Source organism: Triticum aestivum, chromosome 5D (genome assembly GCF_018294505.1).
Source record: "Triticum aestivum cultivar Chinese Spring chromosome 5D, IWGSC CS RefSeq v2.1, whole genome shotgun sequence".
Classification (NCBI taxonomy): Eukaryota; Viridiplantae; Streptophyta; class Magnoliopsida; order Poales; family Poaceae; genus Triticum; species Triticum aestivum.
Window position 1 is genome coordinate 9,575,946 of NC_057808.1, and position 16,782 is coordinate 9,592,727.

The 16,782-nt window shown below is 44.2% G+C and overlaps 1 protein-coding gene across 1 annotated transcript; it reads left to right on the forward strand.

Moving 5' to 3' along the window:
* Nucleotides 1–8,012: 8,012 nt before the first annotated feature.
* LOC123120127 (probable E3 ubiquitin-protein ligase WAVH2) lies at nt 8,013–9,676 on the forward strand. The gene is made up of 2 exons (XM_044540147.1): nt 8,013–8,061; nt 8,154–9,676. The coding sequence occupies exons 1-2, from the start codon at nt 8,013–8,015 to the stop codon at nt 9,674–9,676; spliced, it is 1,572 nt and encodes a 523-aa protein (XP_044396082.1).
* The last annotated feature ends 7,106 nt before the right edge of the window (nt 9,677–16,782 follow it).

A 16,782-nucleotide genomic window follows, 5' to 3' on the forward strand; every position in this document is an offset into this window, starting at 1 on the left:
AAAGCCCTCCACAATACGACAAAATATTGTTCAATGCTCCATGTTCCATCATAAAAGTAAGTATTGTTTGACTTGTTGCACATACATGCACAAGGAAGAATATAATGTATACATGATGTTTTTGTCTTTAATATGCTAGTTGCATGTGAGATGAAGTTGGAACTCATGTAACCGTAGAAAGACTGACTGAGTCATCAATTCGGAGTCTTAATAAGTTATTCTTTGGTAGGAAGAAAGTTTCCATTATCGACAATTTATTGTAAGATAGGCATAGAACCTATGGTATCTAAGACCGAGCCATCTATTTTCTAGTCTTAATTGGTTATTCTTAGCAAAGAAAAATAATTAATTGACAGTTTATTGTAAGACATGTCCCTAACTTGTAGTAATTAAGTTTTGTGTATATAAAACTTACAGGAACCCCCTCTAAGAAAATTGGTTAGTAAATTTATAAAATTAATCAATTAACTTGGTGGATTGAAGATATTAGTTGGGCCTGATGCAATCCAGCTTCGGCCTTAGGCCACCGTTATCATGTGCAGGGTGCTCCCTTAACCCCAGACCTCATCACCGAGCAAAAACTACCAGCCTCCACTAGGCCCATGCCATTATACTGCTCGCCAAGACAAGAGGGAATTCCTAAGTGCCTCGGGTGTAATGATGAACCTTTTTCGTAGTGGGAAAACTGAGTTGGAAAACCACAAACTCTTAATTATTTATTGTAGAAAAAATGAGCAAAAACCATCAGTAGGTATAATTCAGAAGCAAAACACACCACTAGGGACCACTCCTTCTCAAGAAGGACGATAACCACACTAGCCAACGTCAATGGCACGCTAATTGAACCACTGTAACTTGATGTCAACACCAACCAACACAGGCATGTCACCTCAATGACAATTAATTGAAAGAACCCTCTGCCAGCATGCAACATACCTTCAAACTTCGCCTCCACAACTCCTTGTGCGGCACTATGAGATAAATCCCCACAACCATCATCACTTCATTAGCATGAATTCCCAGGGTGCACCACCAGAAACAATGAGAGGGGGAGTACAAGTGAGGGGAGAAGGTCGTGGCGGCAGGCTCTGGTCGCAGCAAGCCAGTGTTTTGTTTTTCATTTGACTATTTAGGTGGAGCTTGCCAAATTTCCATGTCGCAGACCTACTACAAATTACTCATTCCAAGACAGTTAGTATATATACAGAAATATCAATTAACATACAAAAACCGCCCCTTTTAATAATCCATGATTTCCGCCTTAATTAAGACTATGAGATGGCATGGGGTAGTTGTAGTGAGGGTCACAAGAATTGTGGGATCTCAAGGGGTAGTTGTAGTGAGGTGCAAAAGTTCTTGCTAGTGTTCCCATGAGCATCTGTTGTAGGAACATGAAAATTGTATTATGTGAGTACAACTATAATATAGACATACATAAGGTCATTCCAGAGGACGCATCACTATTTATTTGTACACTACTTGACTATATTATAAACATGTGACGTGCTTTGTTGGTGTAGTGTACATACTATCTAAATTATTTGATTAGGACAAATATTATCGTCCAAAAATTTATGATTGTCTGATTAGGCATTCCAATTTTTCTCTACCCTTGTTTGACTACATATTATATGACGTGATGAAATTTCAAACCCAGTCAACTAGCTAGCTGAATTGCTATGGTTGTTAAAGGGTTTTATAGCTGATTAGTTGTTTCCTAATAAAGGAAAAAATTAGTGATTAGTTAATCCCTCTGTAATACATCACTGAATTGTTCGCTCTTCCATCATACTTCCACATGGAAAAAAAATATAATTTAAATTACATTTGATCTTTTCTCTAGATCAGCTTAAGGCTACATGCATCTCACCATTGAGTTGGCAATTGTGGAACTAAAGAAAGACCGATCGAGTCATCTATTTGGAGTCACAATTAGTAATTCTTAGCAAGGTAGAAAGTTCTTAGCATGGTAGAAAGTTCTTAGCAAGGTAGAAAGTTTACTAAAAAATCCTTGTTAAGGACCTAGTGCAAATTACTCAGTCCTAGCAAGTCATCATATATAAAGAAATATTAGTTCATATACACGAACCTCCCCTTTTATTAATCAAAAATCCTACACTCACAAACGACTTACAAAAGCTTACATAACTTTTCCATCTCAATCACAATTTGCCATGTGGCTAATTACGTAACATTTATGTTCATTCCTTCATAGGTGTAGCAGAGCCCTTTATTAATCCATAGTTTTACCCCCTCAATTTAGAATGTTAGACAGTAGTAAAGGGACAATTGTAGCGAGGTGCACAAATTCTAATTTTCCCTTGAATTTTTGTCGTGGGAATATCAAAATTGTCTTTTGAGGGTAAGTAGTATAATCCCGACAATATGAAGGTTTGATCTAGTTGACGCATCTCTATGTCTTTGTGCACCTACTTGACTATATTTTAAGTATGTGGTTTGTTATCTTAGTGTAATCTATGTATGATCTAAATTTCTTGATTAGGGCCAATAGTGCATTCTAGAAAACCATTAAGGTTGGGGTTTGTTTGATTAGGCCCAATAGAGTCTGGAAAACTGTTGAAGTCTAGGTTAAGCATCACAATTTTTCTCTACAATTATTTGACTACATATAAAATGACGTGATGGATCTGGACAATCAACACTAGCAAGCTAAACTGTTGTAGCTACAAATGGGTGTTCTCTCCGATGAATTGTTAAATATCAGGAAATATATGGTACTAATTAAGCTCTCTGGAATATGGCAAAGTATTATTCAACTCTTCCATCATAATTCCACATTGAAGAGTATAATGTACATTGTGTTATATCTTTTGCTTTGGATAAGCTTAAGGCAACATCAGACCATTAAGTTGGTAATTGTGTAACTGTAGAAAGACCGACAAAGTCATCTGTTTGCAGTCCTAATTAATTATTGTTTCCTAGACACAACCTATTTTCTGAACGATATAGCCCTCAATCCTATAGTCACTAACAATTTCTCACGTAAGACTTGCAAGAGCCGCCTCGAACCAATTACCATGTGAAATTCATCAAATCACATAACTAACTTGGCGGGTTGGAGATAGTAATTTGACCCTGATTCATCTCCCGCTCCAATCCTATGGTACCACCCTAGCATCCACACCACCGCCTTGGCCCCATGCTCTGCAACCAAGCGTCACTTATTGGCCTTGATCGAGCCAGGGCCAAGAGGCTCAAGGAAACCCAAGGGGCTTCTATGTGGGTCAACATGTTGAATCTATCCTGTATAGGGAACCTGAGCTTAAAAACCATAAAATTCTCGGTTCATTATTGGAGGAGATGGTGACCAGACCCGGTACAACACGTAAGCAGCACAACCCTAACGACTGCGATCCATGTCATCTTCTATCCGTTATCACAGCCAACCCGATGACGACGACATCTGAGCTAACAATGCCATAGATGGTATAAACTTGGTGATATATTTGCTTTACTAGGGCTTGTTGCTGCTTTTAAAAAATATAGAAAAATCAACTTCCAAACGAAACCTTCCTTTTTATTAATCCATGATTGTCCCCTTAACTAAAACTGTTAGACGGTACCTAGTGGGCAGTTGTAATGCGAGGTGCATAGGTTCTTACAAATTAAACCCACGACATCTCGTGCCCCACTATGAAAATTGTCTTACATCAGTAGTATAATTTAGAAATTAAGATATGAAGGTTCAATCAAGCTTGTTAAGGTACCGCTATTTCTGCGTACACCTCTTTGGCTATATAATTATTTTGTGATACATTTTTTATTTATTTAGTCTATTATCTAAATTGTTTGTTTAAGGCCAATATATAGTCTAGAAAAATGAATGTCCGGTCTAGCTAGTTGAGCCTTTGCAATTTATATGCGCACTTCCTTTACTATATTAAATGACATGAATGAAATCGTAGTGTAGTCTACTAACGAAATTCTTTGTGTGTGGCTTAGGAAAAATATATTAATTCTATAGATGCAACCTCCTCGTTTATCGATCTACTAGTAATCGTGTACGTTCGATGCACATTAATATTAGGCAATATATTAATTTCATGGCACCGTGTATGTGTCATGCACGTTATTAGGCAATATATTGATTGCATTGCGATCTTAATATTAGGCAATATATTGATTGCACTGCACACTAATATTTGACAAGATATTAATTGCACAATGATATTATGTAGGATATAATTAATTGGTTAGTGCTAGAATAGATATTGGACATCCTAATTAATTAGGGGAGGATAGTGTGAGGGAGGTCGTGGCTACGTGATTGGGGCTAGACATGCATGGGACTGTGGCAGAACATTGAATATGAGCCCTTGGATTGACTGGAAAACCTTGGAAGCAAGAATTAATTAGATGGATTAGATCATGGGGTGTGGGTTGTTCTGGGTACACTAGTTTTGGTGGCTTTAGAAGAATTGGAACTCGCGCATTCTTAAGTAGTAGATATGATTTGCTTTGTATAGGATTTTCAGACCGTGGGGGTAACATCAAATTTTCATTTCTAATTAATTAGTCCCTATGTGTGAAAGCAAAACCCATGATTGGTGGATTATAGGCTCCCGACAGCTCTACCTTGGCAGTGGCAGCGTCCATCTTGAAACCAATGGTGAGCGCAAATCCTACCATGGCCCACACTCTACAACTAAGGTCCACCCTACCATACTCTGTCGATCCCGTTCACTACATTGGATGCCTCTGTCGCGCGGGGTGGGGGCAAGAGAAACCATAGACGCTTGGTGTGTAATGTGGTGAGGTGCGGGGTGGATTTGGACCAAACATATTATAGTCCAACATATTATTGAATGATGATCCAAACCCTTGTGGGTCTATTTTTGTAGAAAGACCTCCAAACAAGTACACCCTCTAGACTTCCTGAAAATAGTGTAGAATTTTTAAAATTGTAATCGAGTAAAGTGAGCCCTTGGTTATTTATTTTTGAAATAGTTTTATAGTACACCACGGCTCGGTTTGCTTATTATTAGTTGTTCCTTGGCATCATTATATCTAGATTTACTTCTTTCGTTTATTTTAGTATATGAGAACGACTTTCAACTTTTATAGTTGCTGCTGAAACATGTTATATTGTTTTAGTTGCTGCTGTAAAAGTTTGATCGAACCCTTCCGTTTTCGAAATTCTTTGGAAAGAATCAAAATTGCAAACCACCAGAATTCAAACTTTATGACCACTTCAACTTATAGTTATTTTAAAAAATTAGGAAATTCGAAGAATTTCTACATGTGACAGTAGATAGCAATTGGAATAAAATAAAGCGGAAAGGTACGCGAGATAAGGAAGTTATGTAGTACGTAGTACATAGTATCTCGTTAGTTGTTGGAGAAATGATATTCCTACATGGACGTGGTATATCATGCATGCATTCACTGTCTGCCGTTGCTTTGAGATTCGTGTCATACTTACCTATTTTTGGGGAAGTTTGTCTCATTTAAGAGTATTGCATAATGTTTTGTTAGGCTTCTTTTTCTTGTTTCAAAGTGTATCATAACGTTTTGTTGTTTGCCATCAAAACCGTAATGAAACCACCAAATTCTAAAAGAAATAAGAATCTGCTAAACTTCTACCAATGCAATCTTCCTTCCTTCAGTGTGCTGGAAAATTTCGAGAAAACTTTTCTTCGCCCTTTGGATATTAGTTGGGACAAGTTCTGTAATTTTCAGTCCAATTCGAAGATTCATTTTAAACGGAAAAAATTGAAGTAATTCAGTCTACCTACCTTGAATATTCTAGGAAAGGTTGTGCACATTTGGCCCGGCGTTTGAAAGTTTGGACCTAAAGTACGTTTGGCCAACGGTTGCAAGAATGCCCAAACCTTCTTTCCTTTTTACAGGAACCCAAACCTTCAAACCTTCCAGCAAAATTTCTCCGGAGTGAAGGTAATTCATTTACTTTTTTCGGAAAAGTAGGATATACCCCCGGCCTCTGTATCTGGACGATGCATGCAGCCATATTATTAATTATTCACAAAGATCATACTCCCTCCTTTCATCTATATAGGGCCTAATGCGTTTTTCAAGACCGTCTTTAACTATTGATAAGATTAATAATACACGAAATGTGTAATGTGAAAATTATATCATTGGAAGCTTCTTTCACGTATGAATTTGACGGTATGCTTTGTGTAACTTGCATGTCATATATTATTGCTCTAACACTTGGTCAAATTTAGCCTCGAAAAACGTATTGGGCCCTATATAGATGGAAGGAGCGAGTACAAGGTGATACATCAATAAGCCTGAAACCACCATCTTGGCAACACCGTTGCTACTCCTATCCCCTTGATGAAGGCGTGCCGAATGTCCGTGCCTAATACCAAATAGACATCGCACCAAAGCCTAACATCTAAAGCCGGGTGTCCCATCCAAGCCACTATCTGGATTGGGTCCCACACCGGTCTAGCACACTCCCAGTGAGCACCGCACGTTGCAAGGGCCGGCATCTCCATCTTCCCTCGGTCCATCCTCGGAGCAGAACTGATGCACTAACCTTCTCAGGCCTATCTACCATCAATGCCACCTTGACGCCAGACAACTTCCTCCTCCTGCGCGAGTCCATCTCCGCGCATCAGATGCCGAGTCTCCACAGCGCCACGCCGCCGAGAACCGCCACCATCAATGTGGAAGATGAAGCACGCCGTCCTCCGGTCCCTCGAGCCCGTGTGCGCCTCAAAGAATGACGCCCCCAAGGGGGAAACGACACCAGAGAACCGCCGTCATCCGATCTACTGATCTAGGGTTTCCCCCGGAGGTAGCAGAGAGTGGCCTTGAACTTCTCCACGATGATGCCTTCAGGAAGGGAACGACGCAGACCGTGTCACCATTGCCGGCCTTGGCAATAGCCAATAGCAGGTTTTCACCCAGATCTGATTGAAGACCTCTATCACTCGTGCACGGGCCGCCGCCATCCCTGCCGGGATCTCAACGAAGACTCCAAGGAGTGGATCGGCGCCGCGGCGTCGTCGACGTTGTGGCCGCCGTCACCGGCCAAGGGTTTCCCCCGATCCCAAGAGCCCCACCATCCAATCACCGCCCAATACCCGGATCCGACGAGCAAGGCCACACCGAAGCCTAGATCGAGCGGGATAAGGTGAAGGAGATGAAGCTGGCGCTGGTCGATCCAGATCTGGAGGCCGGCCGACGGAATCACGGCCGCCATGAGCTCCCAACACCGGGTCCTCGCCGCCCATGGAAGCCGAGGAAGACCGGCCACACACCCGCAGCCACCATCCGTCGCAGGGAAGGTGCCGCCCACCTTGACCGGGGCCGCCACCCCGGCACACCAAGCTCTCCGCGCCAGGCAACAACAGCTAGCCCCGCCACCACCTTCCTCGACGCCGCGCGGGCTTGCCGGCAGCTATCTCTGGTGGCGGCGAGATCTGGAGGGAGGGGGAAGGGGGCCGGCGGCGCTCTAGGGTGGGGCCGCCCTAGTCGCCCCAGAGGAGCGACGCGGGGGCGGGAGGGGGGAGGGACCTATCACATGACCCAGGTAATTCGTTTACTAGATTTAGATTATGTTTATAATATTGAATAGTCCTTCAATTTTTTCCCAATAAAAATAAAACTTTCAAATAAATTCTCAGTGAGCCAGCTCGGTTTGAGCCTGCTGCTCAAGCCGAAAGTGAGCTGAGCCACTACTATAGCTATAGCCTTTTCAGCAGGGTGCCGCTAAATGGCCGCTTTCACAAATAGCCCGCTATTTGAAGGCCCGCCGCTATTTTTCATAGCCCGCTATTTAAAACATTGCTCTATAGCCAATGCCGGTCATGTGGGTCATGTCTGCCAGACTGAATAAAATGAAATGGATGGGTAGGCGGTATGAAGAAGCTGTCTACCAGTAGGATGTGTATATACTATATATAGGGAGGTATCCCTGCCTATCTATCACACACACGCAGAGCCATACAGAAGCTGCTCTGTCTGTCTGTCTTAGTCTACTACCCCTCCTGCTCGATCGACCGACCTTAGCGAGCACCATGGCGTTGTTCCACGACGACGAGAAGCCTTCTTCTCCGAATAATGCAGGTACAGCTAGCTAGCTTAATTCGATATCGCATGTACTTAACTAATTCATAAAGGGAATGGGGTTGTTGATGGAGGATTATATGCATGTGCAGGGAGCAAAGATGGGCTGGTGACCATGGCAATTCCGGCGTACAGCAGGAAAGATGTGGGGCTGACCAAGGATACAGTGACGGCGATGGTGGAGATCAGCGCCACATCCTCCGCCGCCATGAGGGAGGGGCTGGACCTGGTGGCGGTGCTGGACGTGAGCGGCAGCATGGGCGGGGACAAGATCCAGAGCGTGAAGAAGGCCCTGCAGTTCGTCATCATGAAGCTCACCCCCGTGGACCGCCTCTCCATCGTCACCTTCGACAGCACCGCCCGCAGCCTCAACCCGCTGCGCTCCATGACGCAGGCTGCCCAGACCGACCTCAAGGCCATCGTCAACCGCCTGGCGGCCGGCGGCGGCACCGACATAAAGGCCGGCCTTGACCTGGGGCTGGCCGTCCTCGGCGGCCGCGTCCACACCGAATCCCGCACCCCCAACATCTTCCTCATGTCCGACGGGCAGACCTCCGGTGACCCCAGGCAGGTCAACCCTGGCGAAGTGGCCGTCTACACCTTCGGTTTCGGCGCTGGCACGGACCACAAGCTGCTCAGCGACCTGGCCAAGAAGTCTACTGGCGGGACGTACAGCGCGGTGCCCGACGGGACCAACCTCAGCGCGCCCTTCTCGCAGCTGCTGGGCGGCCTGCTCACGGTGGTGGCGCAGGACGTGCAGCTCACGCTCGAGCCCAACAACGCCGATGGCGACCTGGACAAGATGACCGTGGCCCCCGGCACGGACTACACCACCACCACCGACGGCAAGAGCGGCCTCATCACCATCAAGTTCGGCACCCTCTTCAGCGGAGAAGCGCGCAAGGTGGCCGTCAACTTCACGCTCAGGGACAGCGACGAGACCGAGGAGTACGACGCCACCTTGGCCGAGGCGCGGCACAGCTACGCCGGCCAGAAGACGCGCCAGCCTCCGGAGAACATCCTAATTGTGCGCACGCCGAACCCAAGCCCTGCCGACCCCTCCAGCGCCGGTGCCTCCCAGCGCACGGTGCAGGCCGAGGAGCTGCGCCGGCTGCACGCCAACACGATCGGCGCCGCGAGCCTCCTGGCCGACGCCGAGAAGCTGGCGGAGGCGCGGGACAAGATCATGGACGCACAGAACGCGGTGGAGGACATCATGCTGGACGATGGCGAGAGGATGATCAACGCGCTACGCGCCGAGCTGCTGCAGCTGCTCACTTTCATGGAGTCGCAGGCGCTCTACAACGAGCGGGGCCACCCCTACGCGCTCGCCACCATCGCGTCGCACGGGCGACAGCGCACCGCCGGGAGGGGCGACGAGGGGGAGGTCATCTCCCTCTACGTCACGCCGCGCATGATCGCCTACCTGGAGCAGGCCAAGAGGTTCGAGGAGAACCCGGAGGAGCCGGTGCCCACCGCCGACGACGACGTCGAGGAGGAGATCAAAAACGATCCATTTGGCACCATCGCCGCCCCGCTCGCCCTCTACCTCGACACCGCCATACAGGCGCTGCAGTCCATCAAGAAGGTGCTCGCCGGCGCCAGCAAGCGCTGAACCGCGCGCTCGATATATCGTGTGCAACACTTCTTATATGTTGTATCCTTGCATTGCATTGCATGTGTTTGTACGTTGGCTTGCATGTAATTTTCCGTTTATCTCTTCCCTGTAATATTGTAATCCATGTACCCGGCCCGTTTGTTTCAATTAAATAAAGAGCATGTAATTGCTCGAGTTTGATTACTTTGACGCTTCTCACACAACCTCTATCCTCTATTCTTATAAACTGGACCTTAAAGTCGCGCGCTACCGCGCCCGTCCATGGTAATGAGGAAATATACTAATACTTGGAACTAAATAAGGTGGTTTAAATATCAGAGATATTTTGTATATTAAGGCTTGGTGTTTGTAGAGACAATTAAGAATAAAATAGTATATCTGATGGCATCAGAAATATCATCATGTCTAATGCAAAGGGGGTGTCAGTCATATTATTAATAAAAAATAAAATGGAAATACTATGAATTAAAACTAATGGAAAGGGGGTGTCAGTCATTCCAGTAAGCCCGCAACTATTACTAAACAACCTATATTTTGCTATTATACATTTATTATTTAGGAGTTAACTCTTGAACTTGTTAGTCTAGACATCTAAGGACATGGTCCTTATCATATATCACTGATATTTTTCGGGAGGGAATAGTTACAAGATGATGCCAAATCGTTGGGTGGTGCTGGAAATATAGTGGCTACAACACAATAATAGTTGAGTACTTGAACTATATCACACATGTTAGCAAGAAATAAGAATCAAAGAAATTTATTTGGAGAACATGGCTAGCTTGCCAAACTTGGAATACATTTCTGAACCATTGATATCAATTGAGCCTATAATTTAGAGAATTTTTTAGAACATGCCTGATGAGCACCAATCTTGGGAGGTCACGGACCAATTACATGGGAAAGGCAGATGAATAAATCACCACAAAGAAAGATGACAAGAGCCTTTGTGCATGATATAATCACAACATTAGAAGAGTTAAAAGATTTCCTTAATTAGAGAGAATTTGCACTGAAAATTTGGCAGAAAATTTCTTGTCTTGTCCAGCCTGCCTGTCGTAGAGGAGCAAGGGCTTAGTGCCACACTCCCGTCCTGGGTACGTGGTAGGGGCGTTGCACAGGCCCCTAACAAGAGCGGCATCTCGAGCATCACCGGCGACCAATAAGTTTGAAGAGAAGAGGTCCCATAAGGAGTGCCGCTTGCCGTTGCGATTCCTAGACGGCGGAGGTAGGGTGTCACCGTCGACACGACGGACGATTCCTAGGTCGCCGCTAGTCGTAAGGCATGATCCCCTCACAGCCACAAGGAAGATCCTCCGCCAGCCGTGCGGCACTGGGCAAGCTGCCGCATCGCCGCGCATTGAGGAGGGTGGGAGGATTGGGAGATCGGAGATAGGGATGGATGGAGAACTCACAACGTGTTTGGATAGAATGAGGAAAGGGAATGGGAGTTTACTTGTGGGAGTTTAGCTGGGGCTTAGGAGTGGGAAGTTGAATTTTAGTCCCAATCCTATGTTTGGTGTGTGGTGGGAATTAGTAAAGGGAATTTGAGTGCAGGGAAGAGATACGTGGGAATCGGCCTCCTTAATTCCCTTTCCCCATCCCACCTTATTTCCCTTGCCCCCAACCAAACAATGGATTATATGTCATGTACCTCTTAAATTCCCATTCCCTACCACTGTTATCCCCCCAACCAAACAGGCTGTCACGGGGCGGGGGCAAAGATTTCCGTCGCTTGGTCTACGTGGGCTTTTGGGCTGATTGGTCCAATGAACGGGATGATCCCTGACTCGGGCTACGGAGCAGCGGCTCGATTACGTGGGTCTGTTGGTCGCAACGCGCTTAAAACACACTAAAGGTCTCGGTGGGACGAAGTGACGATCGGGACGGTTACTGTGCTAGATCGGACGGTTGACGACCCCAAGTTGTTGTGCTGCCTCGTAGCAAGCTTTGTTTTACCGTTTTGTAATAGTTGGAACCAACTACCTATTTTTCCTCTTCATGCAACTATGCCACATTGTCAAATGATGCCTGTGGTCATAAGTTACACTTTGTGCTCTAATCCATTCATGCAACCATGCTACCTCAGCAATCATGCATGGATTTGTATCACTAATTTTCATGCGCAGCATAAACTATCATATCACACATTTTTATTGCTTGACCTACATGTATTTGTACGTTAGACACTTGAAGCAAATATATGTAGGTCACATTACACATTTTTGTTAAAAATGACACACCGTTTGACTTCAATCCAATAGATTTCTCTTTTTATATAATATTTTGTGACATGCTTCATATACTTTATTGTTTTCAAAATACATCCCAAGAACATTCCTAAAATTGTTTGTGCGTTTTAAGCGCGTTGCGACCGATGTTCTCGTAGATGATGCCACGCGCATTGCTACGAGAATCTTGGTAAATCAGATGCATAAATAGATGTTTTGAGAAAAATAAATTGTAATTTTAAAAATTATTAGCACATTTCAAACAATGTTCATGTAATTTTTTTTAAATGTGCACTTTTGGAAAAAGAATACGCATTTAATATTTTTGTGTGCACTAAAAAGTGTTCACACATTTTTAAAAATGTTCATGTAATTTTAAAACATAATATATTTGTTTTGAAACTGAAAATGGGAAAACAAAAGAGGAACATAAAAAGGGAAAACCCAAAAAGCAAATAAACTGGAAAAAGTGAGAACAAAAAAAACACTAAGAGGACATAATTGTTTTTCCGAAAAAACTGGTCGAAAAATCAGAGATAACCGGTCCCGTAAAAAACATAAATGAACTGCGTCCCTTTTCTAAAACCCATCCAGCCCCCGGCTATTCGGTCGTCCTACATCAAGGTGCATGGCGACCCCCATGAGCGCGCCATAATGCTCGCCACGAGCGATATGTAGTCCTTGTGGCCTATGTACTACTGCATATGGTTGGGCGCGAACCATCGTCGATGGGATATGGCGTGCCGAGTTTTATGGAGCATACTGTTGTTAGAACTCACACGATATGTTAAAAAACAGAGTTAGAAATGAGCAAAGGTGGTGATCCAAACTACACATGGTGACTAGGGATTTAGAGATGATGGAGCACGCACGGCTGTGAACTACTTCGTTACATTATCTCCTCTCATAGTAGAAATCCGCCACGGTGAAAGCTGCAGATCAACCCTTCACTTTCCTTATGATCTGGCCATACAGTGCAAGCGCATGGACCACCGTAATACATTTCAATGGAAATATTGTCCCAATATTTTTTGAACCAATGGAACAAATTAAGGCTGAGCATTTCCCCTTTTCAACTGTCGAATTGTCATGAATAATAGCCATGTTTACACACAAGTCGTCACTTGGAAATAACTTACTAACTATCGCCTTCTATGAGACACCTGCAGTGCCAGTAAGATACACTAAAATAACAAAATGAATTTAAAAATAGGAATTAAAGGCATGACCCAAATACTAAACAAAATGACGAGTAATAAATGGATCTAGGCTATTGTCTATCTAAACATGCAGTGGTCTACTATGTAAAGCAAGCTAGAGGGAGAAGACAAATCTAGACATCACAAGTGCACATCTCCCTCAGCCAATACGACCTCACCTAACATCTCGTCAGCATATCATGATAACTGAGAGGCACAATAGTAGTTCGCTACAGACTCGAAAAAATAGCAAGTGATACAATTCTTTTCTTGGACCAATTTCATGGCATGATATTGGAAAGGATGATACCCTGGCTGGCAATCAAAGTACAGAATGAATATAGTCTCAATTCTCAAACAGAAAAGAAGATACAAACATGGTACTAGCAACATGCCATAAGCAAACAACAAAGCCAACACTTTACAGACAACTATTTTCTACAGAGACTTATGCATGACTAATAGTGCCAAGTTTTCTGTTCTGCTGCAAGCCTTGGCCTACTGCATATGCACATGCATGTTTGTTCTAGGTGATATATTGCATCCAGTGGCAATTTGTTGTATACACAAGATTTTTTGTTGCACGAAGTATTTAAAATGTTGTGACGTTTTTGCATTGATTTTACACAACCACTAGTAGAAAAAAGGGTCATCTGTCCTGGTTGGTAAGGGCCTTTTGTCCCGGTTGTTGAACCGGGACTAAAGGGTCGTTACTAATGTCCTAGCCCTTTAGTCCCGGTTCTTACACGAACCGGGACAGATGGGCCTCCACGTGGCCGCTGCGGCCAGCCCAGGCAGGAGGGCCTTTGGTCCCGGTTGGTGACACCAACCGGGACCAAAAGGCATCCACGCGTCAGCATTTCAGTGGCTGGGGTTTTTGTTTTTTGTTTTGAAAGGAGGGAGGGTTTAGGGGGTAATTTAGGGTGTGTAAGCTAGCTAACAGAGAGAACTGTCCTCTCTTATTTCCGTGCTTGATTTACCAACGCTACTGCTATGCCTAAACATGGCTTAGATTAAAGTGAAGGCAACATGTGGTGCATGTCGAAAGTAATATTAATCCTAACTTGATCAAGTTTGGATTAGTACTACTTTCGACATGCACCACATGCTTGTTGCCTTCACTTCATTCCAATCCATGTTCATTTCACCCACTAATATATAATAACTCTTCATGCCCGCATCATGCATCATCATAATAACAAGTCCTACTAATCATCATCATACAACTTCTACTCGTTATTAATAACAAGTCATACGATCATCATCCTCATAGTCATCGAACCAACCCTACTTAATTGTTCTTAGCACATGATCATCAGTATTAGGTAGGACCTAAATACCCTCTTTAAGGTAAAATAGCATAAAACAATATAGACCCCGACTCTCCATTATGGAGAATGGAGATCATCCTGTCTCCAATTTTTGCGCTTCGCTTCCTTTTGCTTCCAAGAACCTCCTTGCGACTGTCCATACATTTTTTCCATTCTTTGATTTTCATGTCTCCACTTCTTTTAGAAATCCGGTATGGACAGTTGAGATTCGTAGGATGACCTGGTTGTATGTTCAAAACATCAAGCCTACCATTCTGATACATCAAATGAGGCACACAATCCTCTGGGATTATCTGTTGAAAAACATAGTAATAACTTCATAGTTAGCAATGATGTACTAGTTTTAGAAGTATGCAAAAGATGCACGGATGTCGTAATAGTAAGAAATCTTACCAGGGTATCTCCATAGTAGTTACCGTAGTTCAACACGTGCACTAGTGGCACGTATTGACCATAATGTGGAGGAGTTTTACAATAGATATTGTAATTCTCAAGATCAGTACAAAATCCGACCAGATGAGTTTTCTCCTTATAAGTTAACTCAGAGCCATCGGTGTAGTAGGTTCTGTCTACCATGTTCCGCACATTGTTTGAACAATCAAAATAAGCTGTCAATGAAAATAAGCTGTCAACTATTTTGAAATGAACAATATAAATTAGCTAATAACTATGTTTGAGAAACTCACATAGCGGTAGAATTGGAGGCGTATCAACAAGGACCCAAATGTCCATATTGTCTTGCTCGATGTCAGGATCACCAAGATCCATGGTGACAAGCATACCCTCATCAAAACCATACATCTTGCAAAATGCTTCCCAATTTTTGCAACCAAAATGGGTTACGCTCTCAGAATTATACAGATTTACTTCAAAATCTATATCATGATGGGTCCTTAGGTGAATTTTCTTTGTTTCCATACTTTCATGGTCTTCAAAACCCATCCTCTCCAAGACGTAGCGTCTTGCATGGCATGGGATAAGCTAGTCGAATTGTAAAAGATGAAAAGTACACGTTGAAATAGTTGAAGTCGTGCTTAATTACGAAAAAATAACACTTGTCGTCGTTGCGTACCGTTTCAACATCGAAGGTCTCCTCCAGCTTAATACTGAAGCGCCGATCTTCGTCCAGGTGAGGCCTGTCGCACTGACCTCGGTCGTCGTGGCACCAGTCGCACTCCCCCGGGAGACTTTCGTCGTCCGAGTACGACATTTCCTATGTTCATAATTCAAATATTAAACGTCTACAATTAAATATATGTACTAAAAAACCTAAGTTAGATCATTATTATTCATCACGGGTTGACTATCGGTTTGTCGAGTCTTTTCTTGAAAACTCTCAGCTCACGTGGTGTATACATTCGACCGTTGGTGATGGTCGCTCCTCCATTTGTCCCCGAGTGCATTACACCAAAATGTCTAGCACACGGGAACAAAGGAGAAGCGACCCCCACGACAACAGTCGGGATTCTTCGTCCTCTCATATATATATATGGTGGAACTCTCCCTCACTGATTCCTCTCTGACATTTGCGACCGTCGGTGATGGTAGCTCCTCCTTTCGTTCTCGAGTGCATTACACCAAATTGTCTAGCACACGGGAACGAAGGAGAAGCTACCCCCACGACAACAGTCGGGATTCTTCGTCCTCTCATATATGGTGGAGACTCGACAGACTTAAAGTCAACCCGAAATATCGTTTAATTATCTTTCTAAAAGAGGATTTGGCTGGTCTCACCTCGATGTCGGAGGGGGCGGTGACGGGGACGACGGCGGGGATGATGGAGGGGCCGGGGGCTCCTAGATTTCTGCGAAAACAAAAACCCTATAAGCTATCAACTAATCATATGCATACGCCTTGCATAGTGCTCTCCAATTTTAGCATTCAAAGTAGGAGTAGTTTTCCACTTTGAGCATTCAATAAGCAAAATCAAATCACAAAATAAAGTAGTATTCAAATTAGGATGCATTCAATTATAAGCAAAACTACATCATCTCCATGCGTCCGTACATCGTCGAATATTATCACTAATACACCTCGAATACTATCATACATATAGCATCGCTAGTACAGCTAGAACCGTAGCGCCCGACGGGTATCGGCGCGGGCGGTGGACACCCAAAGGGACGGAACCATCACAGGATCATAGCTCCAGTGAGATCCCTGAAGAACCTGCCAGGTATTGTCGAACCTGCCCTCCAACGCAACCATGTAGCGACGGACGTGCTGGTCCTCCTCGCTGACACGGTGACGTACCACCTCCGCGGTGTCCGGAAGCCTCGGCACCGTCACTGGCCCACGCGACCGCCACCAAACAAGGATCGGGTCAACGACGGGCTGGCTCC

Bases quoted from the DNA above. Each gene is read 5' to 3' on its own strand.
- LOC123120127 (XM_044540147.1), top strand. From the start codon at position 8,013: ATGGCGTTGTTCCACGACGACGAGAAGCCTTCTTCTCCGAATAATGCA. The intron at 8,062-8,153 runs GTACAGCTAGCT...ATGCATGTGCAG, and splicing joins TTCTTCTCCGAATAATGCAG to GGAGCAAAGATGGGCTGGTG.